This window comes from Pelophylax lessonae (genome assembly GCF_965119305.1).
Source record: "Pelophylax lessonae genome assembly, chromosome: 5".
NCBI classification, from domain to species: domain Eukaryota; kingdom Metazoa; phylum Chordata; class Amphibia; order Anura; family Ranidae; genus Pelophylax; species Pelophylax lessonae.
This window is the reverse complement of record NC_138772.1, coordinates 552,984,541-553,004,335: the sequence shown is the minus strand read 5'-3', so window position 1 is coordinate 553,004,335 and position 19,795 is coordinate 552,984,541. Positions and strand designations below refer to the sequence as shown.

The following is a 19,795-nucleotide window of genomic DNA, read 5'->3' as shown; positions in this document are numbered from 1 at the left end:
TTCTCCACTCGCCGCTACCCACCTCCAAGCACCCAAGTCACCCCTGGTCTCCTCCCGCTACCCACCTCCAAGCACCCAAGCCACCCCTGGTCTCCTTCCGCTACCCACCTCTAAGCACCCAAGTCACCCCTGGTTTCCTCCCGCTACCCACCTCCAAGCACCCAAGTCACCCCTGTTCTCCTCCCGCTACCCACCTCCAAGCACCTAAGCCACCAATGGTCTCCTTCCGCTACCCACCTCCAAGCACCCAAGTCACCCCTGTTCTCCTCCCGCTACCCACCTCCAAGCACCCAAGCCACCCCTGGTCTCCTCCCGCTACCCACCTCCAAGCACCGTCCCTTGTTTCCACCCCATACCCACCTGCCAGTACCGCCTCTTTTACAGAAAAAAGAACCAAGTAATCTGTATATAATTTTTGTATCTATAATAAGAGAAGCAGTAAAATGGATTCCATGCAGCCAGCAAGAATACCCCCCCCCCAAACAAAAATAGACCCCCCCCAATAATAGACACCCCAACAATAACAAATTACCCCAGCAACAATAGACTGCTTGCAAAAAAATACTGCCTCGCAACATGAGATCCACCCCAGGAACAACAGACCCCACCAGCAACAATAGACCCTCCAGCAGCCAGCATTAACAGCCCCCCCCAAACAGTAAATTGTTCCAAGCAACAGTGGACCACCAGCATCCCAATACCCCCTTAACAACAATAGATGCAGCCCCCCAACAATAGAGAGGCCCCTCACAACAATAGATGCCCCCACCAACAATAGAGATGCGCCCCCCCCAACAAAAGATGCCCCTCCAACATCAATAGATGCGCCCCCCTCCAACATCAATAGATGCGCCCCCCTCCAACATCAATAGATGCCCCCCCTCCAACATCAATAGATGCCCCCCCCTCCAACATCAATAGATGCCCCCCAACCAATAGATGCCCCTCAACAATAGACGCGCCCCCCCCAACAATAGACGCCCCGCCCCCCAAACAATAGATGCCCCTCAAAACCACAATAGATGCCCCCTCCACCAACAACAGATACCCCCTCCAGCCACAATAGATGCCCCCCAACAATAGATCCCCAGCAGCCAGCATTAATAGACCCCCCCAGCAGCCAGTATTAATAGACCCCAAGAGCAGCCAGCATTAAAAGACCCTCCCAGCAGCCAGCATTAAAAGACCCTCCCATCAACAGTGGATCCCTATCAGCATCAATTGGCCCACTAGCAACATAAGACACCCCCCAGGGACAAAAGATCCCCCAGCAGCTGGCATTATTGGATTTTTTAGCACACCCCACTTCCCCTTGCATACATTCAGTGCTGGAACTGCGTTTCGCTGAGTTCCCACTGAAAAAAATCCCTGACTTAGGATAACATGCATCTCTGAAAACCGTTAAGGTTTTCCTTTAGGTTAGGTTGACATTCGTGTGATGCGGGAACGCATAGAAAATTGTGTGCATTCTTGCGACACACACAGAGAAAAAGAACAGTGTATTGCTTTTGCAGGCATGTGGCCTTGCAACAAATTTTTAAAGGGTAACTCCACGAAAAAAAAAAAAAAAAGTATAGCATACATACAATTGCTACACAAACCATTTTGTAACTGAATGTTATTAAAAATTATTTTTCCTTTACAATCTGCAGCCGCTGTCATTTTTTGTGTATATTCAATGCAATATGGCCACCGGGAGGCGTTCTGTACACAGATGGTATATATATATATATATATATATATATATATATATATATATATATATATATATATATATATATATATATATATATATATATATATATAGAAACGCCCCCCCTCCCACCCCAGAAATGCAATTTCCTGCTTGTGTGATTGGCTCACTGGTTTTCCCAGAAGTCTGCACTAAGGCAAGCCCATACACAGTGCAAATTTCTGTCCTACAACACTGGGTTGCACTTTAGAGGAAATTTTGCAAATTGTTAAATTTTAATTTGCTAAATTCCAGGCACTTGGCTGCCATGGTGACCTCTTTGGCTTCAGTACCTGGGAGGTACTAGCTCAGAACATGTACAGTATATAAATACTTCTAAAAGCTGAGAAATTTCTGTTTTTAAAGTTTTGCCTTTACAAGAATTTACCAGACAAACAGAATTGCGCATTTCTCATCTCCGGACCTCGGTTTGCCTAATAAGACATTTATTTTTAAATACAGCCATGTATGAGCCGGACGCGGATCACACGAGACACGCGGTGATTTCTATATGTGCTCATCATTATTTCATGGCGGGATGCGAGCGGGAGGCAGACACGGTTCAGAAATCTATCAAAACTTTCAAGTAAAGCAAAAAAAATAAAAAATCCCTGGAGGAATTCACAACCCAGGACTAATCCTCCAGCACACGCCCCGGGGCTCTCCTACACTGGGGAGCACCAAATAAATAATTTATTAGTTACAATGTAATCACAAGGCCATCGCCATAAATAAATCAATGAAACAGAAAAACATCAAAGTGTGGAACCCAACTGAAAAAGTGAAGGTTTGATTCAGAGAGCATCCAGAAATGGTAATTAGGTAAGCTCTTAAAAATGAACTTTTTGACTTCAGTTTCTCCTAAAAATAGTGGTGCACATCCTGTGCCCAGGCTCTCCCGACAAACGGGGTGTGCCCAGGCGCTTTCGACAACAGGGCGCACCCTGTGCCCAGGCGCTCCCGACAACGGGGCGCGCCCTGTGCCCAGGCGCTCCCGACAACAGGGCGCGCCCTGTGCCCAGGAGCTCCCGACATCGGGGGCACGCCCTGTGCCCAGGGGCTCCCGACATCGGGGGCACGCCCTGTGCCCAGGGGCTCCCGACATCGGGGGCACGCCCTGTGCCCAGGGGCTCCCGACATCGGGGGCACGCCCTGTGCCCAGGGGCTTCCTGATATTGAGGCACACCCTGTGCCCAGGGGCTCCCGATCTCGGGGCGCATCCAGTGTCCAGCCGCTCTCAATATTGGGGCACGTCCTGTGCCCAGGTGCTCCCAATATCTGGGCACATTCTGTGCCTAGGAACTCTAGTTATACAGCCTCATAGCTGTATATCTGCAGTGTGAGATCATATAAGGCACATATGTCAAATACAAGGTCTGAGGGCCGAATATGGCCCTCCAGGCTTTGTCATGTGGCCCTTGCACCCAGTTTTGCAGCTGGAATTTGGCACAACTCCTTTCAACCACCTCCAGCTCTCATACTCTGCTTCTACTCCCTGCAGGGTGAGGCAAAGCCGCCTACACATGGGAGATACTAGAGCCAGGCAAGGTAGGAGAGAGAGGGGCGCAGGGAGGCTTGGGAGGGGGGGGGGGGTGTTTGCACACTGTACATAGCATAACCCTAAACCCTGCACTCTGTACACAGCACACTCCTGAACCCTGTACTCTCTGCATTGTACGTTCCTGAAGCTTGCACTCTGTATGTAGAATAATTCTGAGCTCTACACTCTGCACAAAATGCACTCCTAAACCCTGCACTCTGTATGTAGCATAATTCTGAGCTCTGCACGTACCGCACTCCTCAACCCTGCACTCTGTACATAGTGCACCCATTGAGGGCAACCATACTGTTGATTCTGCCCACATTGAAATTGAGTTTGACACCTCTGATCTAAGGCACTGCTGCCTGTGCTAGTCTCACTAGACTCCGAGTGAGATTTGGTGATGTTATTACTGTGCTGGAGGTTTTTCTTGCTGGAGAGAAAGCTGTACCTGAGGATCTGCAGCGCAAGGACCTCTCTGCTTCTAGCTCAGCTGAGGCGTCAAACTAAATTTTAGCACAGGCTGCATCAGCTATATGGGTGCATCAGTAAGACTATATAAAAAAATCCAGGGATTTTTTTTCTTAGAGAACAGGTACAGGAGGTCAACCATGCCCTCCTGTTCCGAATTGCATCGAACAGTGGGTGTGGCCAAATTGTGGGGAGGATCTTAGAAGCATAAAATACCAGGAGTACATTATGTGCGGCATTCGCGGGCGCGCCGCGTACAGGGGTCCGGCGGAGCCGCGTACAGGGTTTGGTGTTGAGGAGCGCGCCACCTACAGAGTGCAGGGTTGAGGAGCGCGCCACATACAGAGTGCAGGGTTGAGGAGCGCGCCACATACAGAGTGCAGGGTTGAGGAGCGCGCCACATACAGAGTGCAGGGTTGAGGAGCGCGCCACATACAGAGTGCAGGGTTGAGGAGCGCGCCACATACAGAGTGCAGGGTTGAGGAGCGCGCCACATACAGAGTGCAGGGTTGAGGAGTGCGCCACATAGAGAGTGCAGGGTTCAGGAGCGCGCCACATACAGAGTGCAGGGTTCAGGAGCGCGCCACATACAGAGTGCAAGGTTGAGGAGCGCGCCACATACAGAGTGCAAGGTTGAGGAGTGTGCTACATACAGAGTGCATGGTTAAATGCGCGCTACATACATAGTGCAGGGCTTAGGGGTGTGCTACATACATAGTGCAGGGTTTAGGGGTGCGCTATGCACAGTGTGCAGGGTTCAGATCTTTTTCACAGGCTGTCCAAATCTCACTTGCATCCCTCCTCAGCTCTGACCTCTGCTCCAATCTTTTTTACAAGCAAATTTTGCATGCCCATTTTTGCCATGTATGGTTCGGATTGCATTTTTGTTTAATGAAACGCACGCTAACATATGAATAGGCTATTTGGGTGGGGGAAGGCCAAATAGAGGACAGCCAAATAGTGTATGAGATCGTTGTACACGCTGCAGAGATATGCACAATAACGCCACCCCTGAACACTCCCCAATTACCGGTGGGGTTACAATGAATCCTCATCGGATAGGATAAAGGGATAACGTTGTGTATTCGGCTTGTTGGACACGCAGGGTAAACTATGTGCAAATTTTTGAGATTCAACCTTTCTGACGCAAGACCGACATCCTGCTCTCTGGTTTTATTGCATCGCTCGTTGTGCAACCGGGCTGATATCACCGCGTCCCTTCCGGCAGACTGGAGAGAGGAGATATGTCTCTGCTTTCTGTACAGACGGCCAGATCCAGGAACCACACACGCCTAATATAGGGCAACTCTAGACCTTTTTAAAGAGAACCTGTCACCTTGTCCAGGGTAAAGTGACAGGGTCTCTCTGAAAAGCCCAATTATTGACCCGCTTACATCTCCATTAAAGCGCGCTGTGTTCCTTCCACCATAACAGGTGTTGTAAAATACCAGGTTCCTCCTGGGCATGAGCGCGCACGTCCCCTCCGTCCATGATCCAGAGCTCAGGTCTAGTGCCCACAAATTGTCACGAGGTGTGAATTCGAGCCCCTGTGTAACTCCGACACCATCAGGCACCAGTGGCGGCACGCAAGGACGCCGCCCCCCCCTATCCATGCATCCGGTCCCCTAATCTACATGCAGGGCGCTGGACGCATTGATTTCAATGGGGTTTTTTTTGTTTTTTTTTTTAAAGCATGTGATTAGAGTCAGAGGCTCTAAGAGGCTGCAAAAAATGGTGGGCTTGGGGCGCAGAGCACTGCACCCTGAGCCCACCCAGTTGTGTGATGATAGCAAATGAATATTCGCTATTGTCACACGGATTCTCCTCCTGGCCAATCAGGAAGTGGGTCCTGAGACCCGTTTCCTGATTGGCCGAAAGGAGAAGCCATGCTATTGGTCAAGGAGGAGCAGAAGGGAGGAGACGCAGGGAAGCCATGCTATTGCTCAAGGAGGAGGAGGAGGAGGAGGAGGGAGAGGAGGGAGGAGATGCAGGGGAATCCCGACCCACGGAGGAGATTGAGGGGGAAGCCGCCGCCTGCCCTCCACATGTCCAGGGTAAGTAGGCCGGCTATCAGGGGGGGTATGGTGTGCGAGCTGGAACTGGTGTGGTCCAGGGTGGGGGGGGGGGGGTGGTGTGCGAGCTGGAGTGGTCCGGGAGGGTATATTGCGTGGTCTGTCTGCCCCCCCCCCCTCCGGCCCATGGAGCACCAGCCGCCACTGTCAGGCACACAGCTTAGGATGAATGTTAGCCTCAGTCTGGGTTCCAGCCAGGCCAGGCAAGGCCACTGATGCATTTCGTTCCGCCCTCATGATTAAGCCCTGAGGAGCAGAGCGAAACGCATTGGAGGCGTGGCCTGGCTGACATTCATCCTTTCACATCGGTCTGCTTCATCAACTGCGGCTCACAAACATTACCTCCTGCCACATTGAAGCTTTGAACCAGGACGAGCTCCTTTGCTGGCCAGCACTCATAGAAGTCGGCTAGGGATTATACCTCTAACCTGAGTAGCACCCACATTGCACACCGCTTACACAGGGTATACTGCAGTCTCTGTACAGCAGAGCTCAGTTTGGGAGAGGAAGAGCGCTAACAAGGAACACACTGGTAGGAGGAGAGAGAAGAGTGACAGATGAGCTCATCACGGTTCTTCCTTTCACTGTCTAGTCACAGGCTGGAGGTGGGTTCAGGGTGACCTGTACACAAAAGGAAGTGGGCTATTAGACCGAGGTCATCTAGTGGCAGAAAAAAAAAAAAAAAAACTATGGAGGAAATTTGGAGGTGAATACTGCAGCAAAAGCATTTTTTTTTTTTTAATAGGCATGCATTTTTATCTTATTTTTAGCTGCTTTAAAAGAGAGCCTGTCTCTTTACCCTGAGTGTAGACTTGGAAAATTACTGACAGGTCTACTTTAACCAGAACTAGACTGGTCCTCTTGAACCAAACACAAGCTAATCTAAAAAGAGAAACAAACTTCCCACAATCCATTCTCACTTCTTCTGGGCGAGGCGATGACGCTTTACCACAGCGGGAGCTATTTAAGGTGCAGCACCTGGATTCATGAAGAAGAACCGGAGTCTGGAGTCACGGGAAACGAGACACGTGAGAGCCACATCAACAAAATTCTCACACAGCTTACACAATGTACACACTCCAATCAGAACCAGAACCCTTGGGTCAGAAGAAATTAACCCCTTAATGTATAGCAGGGCTCAATTCACAAACACAACACACCAGGTAAGGACTCCTATTTCTCAAATGTGACAGTTATTTTTAGCTGAGTGCAATGAAATCTAAAAACGGTCATATGGCTAAAAAAAAGGTCCTAATCCTTGGGTTTAGATTTTGGAAAATAAAGCATATTTTGTCTTTTTTCTTTCTGGTTGTACAAAAACAACCAAACCCAATTGCTTTAGAAACGTTATACTTATTAGGGACCTCTGCATTACAAGCCACCCGGACACTTCAACCCAAGAGACTAAACTGTCCTAAAATCTCACACGACTTTCTAAGTCAGCCATTCTCAATGAATTCTTCATTCCATGAAGTGTCAGATTGATCTACAGCCTACATTTGCCACCAATGAACAGAGGTCACTTCTCCACTGACCACCAATGAACAGAGGTCACTTCTCCACTGACCACCAATGAACAGAGGTCACTTCTCCACTGACCACCAATGAACAGAGGTCACTTCTCCACTGACCACCAATGAACAGAGGTCACTTCTCCACTGACCACCAATGAACAGAGGTCACTTCTCCACTGACCACCAATGAACAGAGGTCACCTCTCCACTGACCACCAATGAACAGAGGTCACCTCTCCACTGACCACCAATGAAGAGAGGTCACTTCTCCACTGACCACCAATGAACAGGGATAACCTCTACACTGCCCACCAATGAACTGGGGTCCCTTCTACACTGCCCACCAATGAACTGGGATCCCTTCTACACTGCCCACCAATGAACGAGGGTCACCTCTACACTGACCACCAATGAACGAGGGTCACCTCTACACTGACCCCCAACAAACGAGGGTCACCTCTACACTGACCCCCAACAAACGAGGGTCACCTCTACACTGACCCCCAACGAACAAGGGTCACCTCTACACTGACCCCCAACGAACAAGGGTCACCTCTACACTGACCCCCAACGAACAAGGGTCACCTCTACACTGACCCCCAACGAACAAGAGTCACCTCTACACTGACCCCCAACGAACAAGGGTCATCTCTACACTGACCCCCAACGAACAAGGGTCATCTCTACACTGACCCCCAACGAACAAGGGTCACCTCTACACTGAACACCAACGAACAGGGATAACCTCTACACTGACCACCAATGAACAGAGGTCACTTCTCCACTGACCACCAATGAACAGGGATAACCTCTACACTGCCCACCAATGAACTGGGGTCCCTTCTACACTGCCCACCAATGAACTGGGATCCCTTCTACACTGCCCACCAATGAAGGAGGGTCACCTCTACACTGACCACCAATGAACGAGGGTCACCTCTACACTGACCACCAACAAACGAGGGTCACCTCTACACTGACCCCCAACGAACAAGGGTCACCTCTACACTGACCCCCAACGAACAAGGGTCACCTCTACACTGACCCCCAACGAACAAGGGTCACCTCTACACTGACCCCCAACGAACGAGGGTCACCTCTACACTGACCCCCAACGAACGAGGGTCCCCTCTACACTGACCACCAACGAACGGGGGTCACCTCTACACTGAACACCAATGAGCGGGGATCATGTTTACACTGACCACCAATAAACGGAGGTCACCTCAACACTGACAACCAAAAAAAGGGATCATTACTACACAGACCACCACTGTATAGGGTAAGGTGTAACACTGACCACTGATGTAAGGAGAATCTTCTACATTGACCAACAGTAAAGAAGTGAGGAGGTGGGGGTTGGGTTTAGGTAAATCCTATTCTTTAATCTTTTATTTAAACCTCTCTACAACCTACTGATCACACTTCTGTCCCATCAGCTGTAGATATAGTTATTTTTATTAGAGGTTATCTGAGACCTGAAATCTATTTCAAGGGTTCCTCCATAGGAAACCGTTTAGAAAGTTTGCTGTAGGCCATCAATGATGATAAGCGTGGAGCACAAGAAGAGTGATGAGCGTGGAAAATATGACTCCTCGCCTGTCTTATCTACAGTTCTGATAAGCTGATACAATCTTCTGGTATAAAAGGGTCACTTTTTGTTTTCAGGACATCAATAAAAATGAAATCTACAAAATGTGATATTTATATTGTGTAGCGGATACTCAATATCTGCATAAAAAAAAAATAATCTCTACATTAGCATAGTAATCATAAGGCATGACAGCACACAATGCCTGCTCAGTGCCGGTTCCACTTATCAGCCACTAGAAAATAATAACGTCTCCGCTCTCCAGCGTTATCAGCGAGTGCTCAGGACAATAAACGGGAGGCACATGGCTGTCCGATAGCAACAGTTTCAACATGGGTTTATTTTTAAACATTAGCAGTATATGAGATAATGAGACGTGTCACATTAAACCAAGCCCCATAGGCAGATCAGGACTTCACTCTGCCTTCACTTGCTGCATGCTTGTTCTAAGTTACTGATCAAAATATCAATACCAGAGGATTGGCATAACCAGGGCCGCTAAGAAGGCATTACAGCTGGACCTCCTGTACTGGGCCCCAGTCCCATCAGTTTAAAAGAGGGGACTAAGGCACCTGCTGAGCAGGAGGGCAGGCTGTACTGCGTTATTGAAGAAACCAATCCTTAATCCTAATATTTGTGCCCCCGCCCCCCCCCCCCCTCCTGCTGCCCGCAGCCATCAGAAATTTTGGGGCCCCTTACACAACTTTAGGCCTGGGCCTCCCTGAGCCTGACCACCAATATTCCCCAGGGCCCGTCTATTGGCTGTTCCACTGAATCCGCCCAGTAGCCATCCCGCAAATGCCCGTCCCATGTCCTCCTCCTCCTACATCCCATGTTCTCCATCCCATGTCCTCCATCCCATGTACTCCTACTCCTGTCCATCTCCTCAAAAACCCATGTTGTCCATCTCCAGGCAAATCTCCTTCATCCAATGTCCTCCTCCTCCTCCAGTCCCATCTCCTCCTACCACAGGAGGGGGAAAATAGGATAGGTGGGGGACAGTGGGTTAGGAGGGGGAAGTGGGACAGGATAGGGGCAGTGGGATCAGGAGGGGGCAGTAGGACAGGCAGTGGGCAGCGGGACAGGAGGAGGAAGTGTCATGGGAAGAGGTCAGCAGGACAGGTGGGGGGCAGCAGGACAGGTGGGGGGCAGCAGGACAGGAGGGGGAGCAGAACAGGTGAGGGGCAGTGTCACAGGTGGGGGGGCAACATCACAGGTACCAGCTGTACCCCCCTGATGGCAGCTCTGGCTGTCCGAGCAGCCCTGTGTGCCCCCCTCCTCTGCAGTGCTGCCAGCTTCCTCTCCTCTTCTGCCAACAGGTGCTGCAGGCACACAAGGGGATCAGTTTCAGGATGAGTGTGGAGGGGGGCCCCTCTCAGGTAGGCTGTATGGGGCCCCATGATTTCTAACAGGAGCCCTGGGCATAACAGCCGGTCAAATTTCATTTACAAAGAGCTTGGCAATGGCAGCCTTCACATTTCTTTAAAGATGCAGTAAAGCTCAACTATACCAAGAACACCACTAATAAGAGTACGTACTCCTAGAAAAGTCTGCATGGTCATCAAAACGATAAATATTTGCTATTAAAGAGAAACTGTGGAACAATGTAGAATAAAAACGGGTTGCCACATTATCTGGGTACTTACTTTTGCTGCTTAACAGGAGCCTCCAGTCCCGGGGTGCATGCAAGATGCAAAGGCTGACTTTGTATAAAGTCAGAGCTGTGACACGCCCCCCTCTGTCCTATGATGCCTTGCAAGTGCGTCAACAGTCTACTAAGAGGCGCTGTGGATGCCCCAACCTCAGGGAAAATGTTGGGTGTGTACCCCAGGACTGGAGGATCCCGCTGTGTGCAGCGTAAATAGATTCCCCCAGGAACAAAAAAAATCATTACAATTAGATTCAGAGTTTTCCTGTTCTTCCCATTCATTACATTTTCCGTTTTAAAAATCCCATTTTGCTAAAAAAAAAAAGAAATGATTTTGCATGAAGCTAACAATACGGATACCTTCATCCAAATACAAGAAGGAGGGAGGGAGGGAGGGGGGGGGAGGAGGAGGAGGGTGTCTATAATTAAGTCAGGGTCCCTTTCAAAAGGAAATGTAAAGCCACATAGGAAAGTATACAGTAATAAGAAATGAGCAACAGCCCTCTGCTGGGATGGTTATTTTTACAAAGTAATAATATTTTAAAAAAAAAAACATTGAAACATCGCACACCAGAAGACGTAAAAGTAAATCATAATATTTATTAAAAAAAAAAGAAACATTGTTGCATTGCACATACAAAGTAAATCCTAATATATAAAAAACAATGCAGCATCACACATCACCACACATGAATGGAAATAATAAAAACAATGTAGCATTGCACATCATCACATTTCTACCAAAGCTACCGAATTCACCAAAAACTTTAATCTTTTTTTATCCATGAATATTTTTAATTTTATTGATCTAAATACTCTATACCAGCGATTCCCAAACTACGGCCCTGCAATTGTTCAGGAACTACAATTCCCATCATACCTAGTCATGTCTGTGAATGTCAAAGTTTTACAATGCCTCATGGGATGTGTAGTTCTGCAACAGCTGGAGGGCCGTAGTTTGGGAATCCCTGCTCTATACTATCTGATTTTGACCACTGTGGCCCTTGTGTACTGACCACTAACGTATCAGACCATTAATGTAAGGGTTTTCTTTTTCAGGGACTACCAATGTAAGGGGCCCTTCCCCCCTTGGTCACTAATGTAAGGTGGCCTTTCTCTGCTGACCACTAATGTATGGGGGTCCTTCTCCTGCAGACCACCAGAGTAAGGGACTTTTCCCCCCCTGGTCACTATTGTAAGGTGGCCTTTCTCCACTGACCACTAATGCATGGGGGTCTGTCTCTTGCAGACCACCAATGTAAAAGGGCCCTTCTCTAACTAACCGACAAAGTAAGGGGCCCTTCTCTCCCTGGTCACTAATGTAAGAGGCTTTTCTCTACTGACCACTAATGTATAGGGGTCTTTCTCCTACAGACCACCAATGCTCCCCTTCTACCCCTGGTCGCTAATGTAAGTGGCCTTTCTCTACTGACCACTAATGTATGGGGGTCCTTCTCTTGCAGACCACTGTATGGACCACTAATGTATGGGGGTCCTTCTCTTGCAGACCACTGTATGGACCACTAATGTATGGGGGTCCTTCTCTTGCAGACCACTGTATGGACCACTAATGTATGGGGGTCCTTCTCTTGCAGAACACCAACGTAAAGTGCCCCATCTCCCACTAATTGACAAAGCAAGGGGCCCTTCTCTCCTGGTAACCATTGTAATGTGACCTTTCTCCACTGACCACTAATGTATGGGGGTCTTTCTCCTGCAGACCACCAATGTAAGAGGCCCTTCTCCCCCTGGTCACTAATGTAAGTGGCCTTTCTCTACTGACCACTAATGTATGGGGGTCCATCTCTTGCAGACCACCAATGTAAAGGGGCCCTTCTGCCAATAACCGACAAATAAGGGTCCCTTCTCCCCCTGGTCACTGTCAGGTGGCCTTTCTCCAATGATTAATGGGGGGGGGGTTCTTCTGTTGCAGACCACCAATGTAAGGCACCTTTCTCTCAATAACCAAGAAGGGGGCCCCTGGTCACTAATGTAAGGTGGCCTTTCTCCACTGATGAATGGGGGGGGTGTTCATTTCTTGCAGACCACAAATGTAAGGGGTCTTTCTCCCAATAACCAACAAAGAAGGGTGCCCCTGGTCACCAATGTAAGGTGACATTTCTCCGCTGATGAATGGGGGGGGGGGGGTTCATTTCTTGCAGACCACCAACCAATGTAAGGGGTCTTTCTCCCAATAACCAACAAAGAAGGGTGCCCCTGGTCACCAATGTAAGGTGGCCTTTCTCCACTGATGAATGGGGGGGGGTTCATTTCTTGCAGACCACCAATGTAAGGGGTCTTTCTCCGAATAACCAACAAAGAAGGGGCCATTCTCCCTCTGGTCACTAATGTATGGGACTGTACATTGGTGGTCTAGAGGATAAAAGAGGGGGGGGGGGGGGCTTCTTTCACTAAACAACAAAGCAAGGGGCCCTTTCCCCCCCCTTATCCCCAATGCAAGGAGGACTCTCACCCTGGGGGAGCAACAGCCCTCTGCTGGGGTTGGCTATTTTTGCAAAGTAATATTTAATAAAAAGTAAAAAAATTGTAACATCGTACACCAGAAGATGTAAAAGTAAATCAAAATATTTAATAAGAAAAGAAACATTGTTGCATCGCACATCAGAAGCAAATCATAATAAAGAAAAAGTAAAAACAATGTAGCATCACACATGAATGTAAACAATCAACAATGAAAAAAAACAATCACAATCGCACATCATTCCATTTCTATCCACCATAGCTACCAGATTCACCGAAAAGTTTTTGAAATTCATTCATTCATTCTCATTTCATTCATATCCTCTACACTATCGGGTTATTTTGAAGATCCGCTTTCATTCATCAAATTATTCATTTTTGTTTTGTTTTGTTTTTTTGCACCAGTCATGAAACTTTCTTTCATCTGCACAATTTAATAACCTGTCCCTTTAACTGCCACCAATTGGACGCCGTTTGGTGTTTTATGAGGAAGACCCCCGGCCCCCACTTCCTTCTCACACACAAAATGTTAAACCTGAAGTGTGGAAAAGTTTTCTTTGCAGACAATAAGCGCAGAGCGGTTACCTGATCAGGACGCTGCAGATCCGACCAATCGCTGGGCAGCGACAGCCCGGTGGCGGACAAGGTGGAGAGGATCATCCCTGGGCATTCATGAGCCGGAGGGGCACCGCAGACCGAGGGGGGCTGGGAGAGGTCTTTAAATCTTGTCTTGTAAGCGAGGATGTCTAATTGCTGCAGGAAATGCACAGTCACACAGACACAGTGTAACACTTCCTCTCAGATCTGTGCAATAAGAGAGTGCGGGCAACGCAATCACCGTCTGAACATCCCTACTCAGGGGGAACTCACCTGAAATATGCCACTTCCGAGGCAACCACTCTATACTACAATCCTGAATTTTAGGAGGGTCTCTCCACTTTGTGTTCGAGCTAAGGAACACCGTGGGGTCACATCCCTGCCCACAGGATGCTCACTGGAGAATGAAGGTGCAACCACTTTCTGTAAAGCCATCCTTCTACTTACTATGCTCTCACCTACTGTCAGCCTGCTCCCTGTCAGACCGTGCATTTGCCACAAATAGGGGTACGTCTGAAATGGCAATACATTGTAGGCTTGCTTTTTTTTAAACCAGGCTTCCTCCAGAGATTGCTAAGGGTTCTTGAGCAGTGGGCTCCCCCAGTTCCACCATCGTCATCTGGCAGAGCCAGTGGTATTGGACCAGTGGCTTTAAATGTGAGGGGGGCCACTACAATGACCACCAATGTAAAGAAGACAATTTTACTGATGGACCACAGATGCAAGGGGGCCCTTTTCTAGACATGTATAATTAGTTTCAGCCTGAATATACAATTGGGCAAATTTTTGGTTATTTGGATGTTTATGAATCTGCTAATAAAATGTTTATAAATTTTATTGAAATTCGTTTCATTTCGTATATTCGTTGGCTAACGCATTCCAAATTTCCTGAATAATTCGAATTTGGATCAGATGAAAAATTATCGATAGATTCAAATTCTGTATGAAGAATAGCTGGTTGTTAAGGAGCAGCTGCGTCCTTAACAACCGATGACTCATCAGCTGTCAGCGGGATTCCCTACTGACAGCTGAAATGTAAACAAAATAAAAGCCGGAAATTACAAAGTCAGAAAAAAACAAACAGTGTGGGGGGGGCGCCGCCCCCCCCCCCAAATCCATACAAGGCCCTTATCCGAGCATGCGGTCAGTCCAGCAGGTTAGGAAAGCAATAGGGGCAAGCAAACGCACCTTCTCTCCCCCCCCCCCCCCCGAACCATACCAGTCCACATGCCCTCAACATGGGGGGTACTTTGGGGCAGGAGGGGCTCTTCCCCCCCCACCCCAAATCACCTTGTCCCTTTGTTGATTTGGAGGAAAAGGGGAGCAAGGAGATGGAGCATAGGTTAAGATTGTTGAGGTCCAAGGAAGGCTTTTTAAGTATGGGGGTGACTAGTGCATGTTTCTGTGGAGTGTCGAGGGCGAAATTCAGACTGAAGGCAATAAAGAACGTTATTCTTAAAGCGGAGTTCCGGGCACAGAAACCATTTTTCAACAAACATCCCCCGGGACAGTCAGGGCTAGTACATTCCACAATGGCTAGCCTCTGATCTGTCCCGGTTCGCACTTACCTTTTAGAAGAAATACTCACTTATAAAATTTCTTCCACAGCGTTGCCATCTCTGTTGTGGGCAGCTGAAGCCAGTGCGATCCTCTTCGGCGTCCTCTTCCGCGTCTTCTTGTCCCAGAATGCGCCTGCACCGGCCCCTCTCGTCACTTCCGGTGCGGCGCCGCATTCCTCCACAGCTTCCGGAAGTGACGAGCGGGGCCGGCGCCGTCGCATTGATTCCTGGGAGCAATGACGTTCAGCTCCCAGGAATCATCGCAAGACAGGAAGTGACGGCGGAGCCGCGGCGCTGAGGGAGGAAGTTCACTGAGGTGAGTATTTTCAATCTACAAATACAAGGTGAGTGAAAAAAAAAATGCCTAACTATCCAATTCCTTTTCAGGTGAAGGAGACCAAGCGGATGGGCACAAAAAAAAAAAAAAAGGTCGTTTTTGTGCCCGGAACTCCGCTTTAATGAGGTGGTCACTCAAATTGGTTGTAGACAAGACGTTCAAGGAATGAAGAGCAAAGAGAATGGGTGTAGGTTCTTAAGATTGGTGGGGTCCAAGGAAGGCTTTTTAAGTAAGGAGGTGATTAGTGCATGTTTCTGTGGAGTGTCGAGGGCAAAATTCAGACTGATGGCAATAAAGAACGTTATTCTTAATGAGGTGGTCACTCAAATTTGTTGAAGACAAGACGTTCAAGGAATGAAGAGCAAGGAGATGGGGCGTAGGTTCTTAAGATTGGTTCGGTCCAAGCAAGGCTTTTTAAGTATGAGGGCAACTAGTGCATGTTTCTGTGGAGTGCTGGGGGCAAAATTCAGACTGAAGGTGATAAAGAACATTATTCTTAATGAGGTGGTCACTCAATTGGTTGTAGACTAGACGTTCAAGGAATAAGGAGGAGTATTGAAGCAATGAGATGGGGTGTAGGTTCTTAAGATTGGTGGGGTCCAAGCAAGGCTTTTTAAGTATGGGGGGTGACTAGTGCATGTTTTAGAGAGTTGGGGAAAATACCAGAAGAGGAAGAGTTTGAAGATGTAGGTTCGGGAGTGTAGGATAGAGTCAGAGGGTGACTGGAGCATTTGAGAGGGAAATGTGACTGGCGATCTCCTGGGCTGTGAGGGAGTTGGTAGATGGAGGCAGTGGCGGACAAAGTAGAGTAGGGTTTCTCAACAAGGGTTCCATGTAACCCAAGGGTTCCTCCAGATGTTGCTGGGGGTTCCTTGAGCAATGAGCAATTTCTGCCTCTCATATAAGTCCCACTGACACCATTCATCGTTTTAGCTATCGGTAGGGGATAATTCTTCCCAATAACCACAAGTATAAGGAGCATTCTTCCCACTGACCATCACACTAATGTATCATGAGTTGCAGATACAGCATTTTTAGCAGGGGTTCCATGAAACCGGAAACAAATTTCAAGGGTTCCTCTGTGTTGAAAAGGTTGAGAAAGATTGAAGTAGAGAGTTGAAAAGGTAGAAAAAAAAAAAAAGAGTTGATGGGGACTGGGTGAGAAGGTGTTAATGAGAATGATAAAAATAGGTCTATGGAGCAGGGAGGAGGCAAGAATTTTATTTTTGGAGGGCAGATTTATATTGAGTGTAGTCTATGTGAGACTTCGTCTTATGCTACAGACGCTCAAGAACAAGGCTACATTTATTTGAAACTCCTGGTGTCATCGGTTTTCCAGGGTTGTAGGGGTTGGGGCATGAGTGAGTGAGTGTGTGTGTGTGTGTGTGTGTGTGTGTAGTGAGGGGGGCGAACTCATCCAGAGTGGAGTACAGGGCCAGCCTTAGGTGTTCAGGTGCCCTGTGCGAGCTAATCCTGTGGCGCCCCCCCCCCACCGCGCATGCGTGACCCCCCCCCCCCCCCCCGCACATTTTCTTGAATATTTTTGCACTTTTCTTTTTTATGATCACTAACAACTTAGCCCCCCTTACATTAGAGAACCCCCTTACATCAGAGACCCTCACAGAGGCCCCCCTTACATCAGAGACCCTCACAGAGCCCCCCCTTACATCAGAGACCCTCACAGAGGCCCCCCTTACATCAGAGACTCTCACAGAGGCCCCATTACATCAGAGACCCTCACAGAGCCCCCCTTACATCAGAGACCCCCCCACAGAAGCCCCCCTTACATCAGAGACCCCCACACAGAGCCCCCCTTACATCAGAGACCCCCACACAGAGCCCCCCTTACATCAGAGACCCCCACACAGAGCCCCCCTTACATCAGAGACCCCCCCACAGAAGCCCCCCTTACATCAGAGACCCCCACACAGAGCCCCCCTTACATCAGAGACCCCCCCACAGAAGCCCCCCTTACATCAGAGACCCCCACACAGAGCCCCCCCTTACATCAGAGACCCCCACACAGAGCCCCCCTTACATCAGAGACCCCCACACAGAGCCCCCCTTACATCAGAGACCCCCTTACATTTGTTGCAGTAGAGAGCTTACTTACCGCAGTATACCTTAGCTCACGCTGTCTGCAACTTTTCTTTTTTTCTTTAAACTTCCCACACACCCAGGGAGTGTTGGTGGGGCAGACCCAGGAGAAGGGGCGGGAGGAGGAGGAGCTGACGATCTCTCCTCTGGCGTCCCTGCAGAGAGGAGGAGAGGAGGGATCTGTCAGCGGCGGCGGATCGGAGGCTGAGCTGTGTGATATACAGCTCAGCCCTGCAGCTAGAAGACGGAGGCACAGCGGGAAGTGAGCGGCGGCCGCGTCCTGGAGAAGGTTAACACAGGCCGCGGTCGCCGCTTACCTCCCGCTGTGAGGCCTGATCTTCTGCGAGCTGGGATGGCCGCACGGCGCCCCTGTTGCCTATGGCGCCCTGTGCGGCCGCACACCTCGCACACCCCAAAGGCCGGCCCTGGTGGAGTACAAGGATCTATTGTAGAAATAGCTAGGTTGGGGCAGGACAGGGGTGAGATTTTGTCATAGGGGTGATCAGTAGCTAAATAGAGAAGAGAAGGGTTGAGGTGGCGAAGGTTTCTATGGGTAACTGTTGGAGGGAAGAGAGGGAGAGAGTGAAACTAATATGCTGGCGATCAGAGAGTTGGAAACGATTGTTGGAGAGGTTGTACGGAGTGCATAGGTAGGAGAATACAAGACTTTGGTGAACACAAGCTATGAACTCTACAAGCACCAGGAGTTAGACGATTGTACAGATGTGTTACCCATTACTCAGCAATGCTTGTACTTCGCATGAAAAATATAACCCAACAGCAGGCGATGACTGAAGACGTCACAGCGGTTTCTACACCATTACTGCGTCTTTACAAAACAGTTTATTTTCCTGATGTGACAGATTCTCTTTAAACTTTCAATACAAGATGTTCTTTGCCCACATCAGCCAGGCCACAAAACGAACAACAACACGAGCAGCGAGGCACTGTGACGAATGGAAGGCGGTTGAGGTCCCGATAATAATCTGATGACTGGGTGGAACAGGTAGAGGATGTGGTCGCGCTCTCTATTTTTCTCCTGTGTGTGTGACCTGAAAAAAGTTTTCTAGTTTTGTATGGAGTTGTATTTAAAGTGAGCCGGTCACAAGCACAGACAAAGGCTGTAGCCTGCAGATCAAAACAGAGACACACACACAGCTGAAGTTACAAGAAAATCCAAAATTCTTCTGAAACTTGTCCCCACCCATGTTTCAGAGGGATCGGGAGCCCATGACGCACGTGGCGCGCGTGGGGTCAGGAGCCCGTGGCGCGCGGGGGTCAGGAGCCCATGACGCCCGTGGCGCGCGGGGGTCAGGAGCCCATGACGCCCGTGGCGCGCGGGGGTCAGGAGCCCATGACGCCCGTGGCGCGCGGGGGTCAGGAGCCCGTGGCGCGCGGGGGTCAGGAGCCCATGACGCCCGTGGCGCGCGGGGGTCAGAAGCCCATGACGCCCGTGGCGCGCGGGGGGTCAGGAACCCATGACGCACAGAGCAAAGGGATCAGGAGTGTGTGGCACACAGAGCGGATGGGTGGGGAGTGTATGACACGGTGCAGGGTTCAGGAGTGTCCTCTGACCCCTTGACATTGCCAGGGACAGACTCCACTGATCGGCGACATCACTGGGGACTTTGTACAGACCCCACAGTCCTAGGACATTGCTGGGGATGCATGTTTGCCAGAGACAGACCACACAGGACAGGACCAAGAACAGACGCCACAAATGGTAATAACCTCTGGTCACTGGTGACCAATAAAAGGCAACATCTCTGTATCTCTGCAACAAATAAATATAGTTTAGATGGGAGCGGATGACGTGCTGGTGACACATTCTATCATCTGAGAGCCACCGCCATAGCACCAGACCCAAAAGACTAAAAAAAACGATCTGACTTCCCGGGAAAAATCATGCATGTAGTTGGTTAAATGTTTCCATTGTTAATGTTCCGTCTTCCTTTGTAAACTATTATTATAATCCCCACTCTTCACTGTTTATATTCACACCAGAGGAGAGCCGCCACTTCACACCGCACCGCCAGAACAAAGCAACACCAGAGATCTGCAAATATTTCAGAAAAAAAAAAAAAAACACGGATGGAATTTTACTTTCCACCAACAAAATTTACAGTAAACAGAGAGGAGACGACTCATGAGGGAAA

The 19,795-nt window shown here is 49.1% G+C and overlaps 1 protein-coding gene across 4 annotated transcripts in view; it reads right to left on the bottom strand.

Annotated features, from left to right (window-relative positions):
* NBEAL2 (neurobeachin like 2) overlaps positions 1 to 19,795 on the bottom strand; it is a 231,804-nt gene that overhangs the window by 177,519 nt on the left and 34,490 nt on the right. The window contains exon 1 of one of the 4 annotated variants that reach the window (XM_082257951.1): positions 13,635 to 13,893. The exons of the other annotated variants lie outside the window; for them this stretch is intronic. Coding sequence (XP_082114077.1) covers positions 13,635 to 13,709 — 75 coding nt within the window. The 5' untranslated portion in view covers positions 13,710 to 13,893. Of the gene's footprint in view, positions 1 to 13,634; positions 13,894 to 19,795 lie in introns of those variants that run through there. 4 annotated transcript variants of the gene reach the window in all.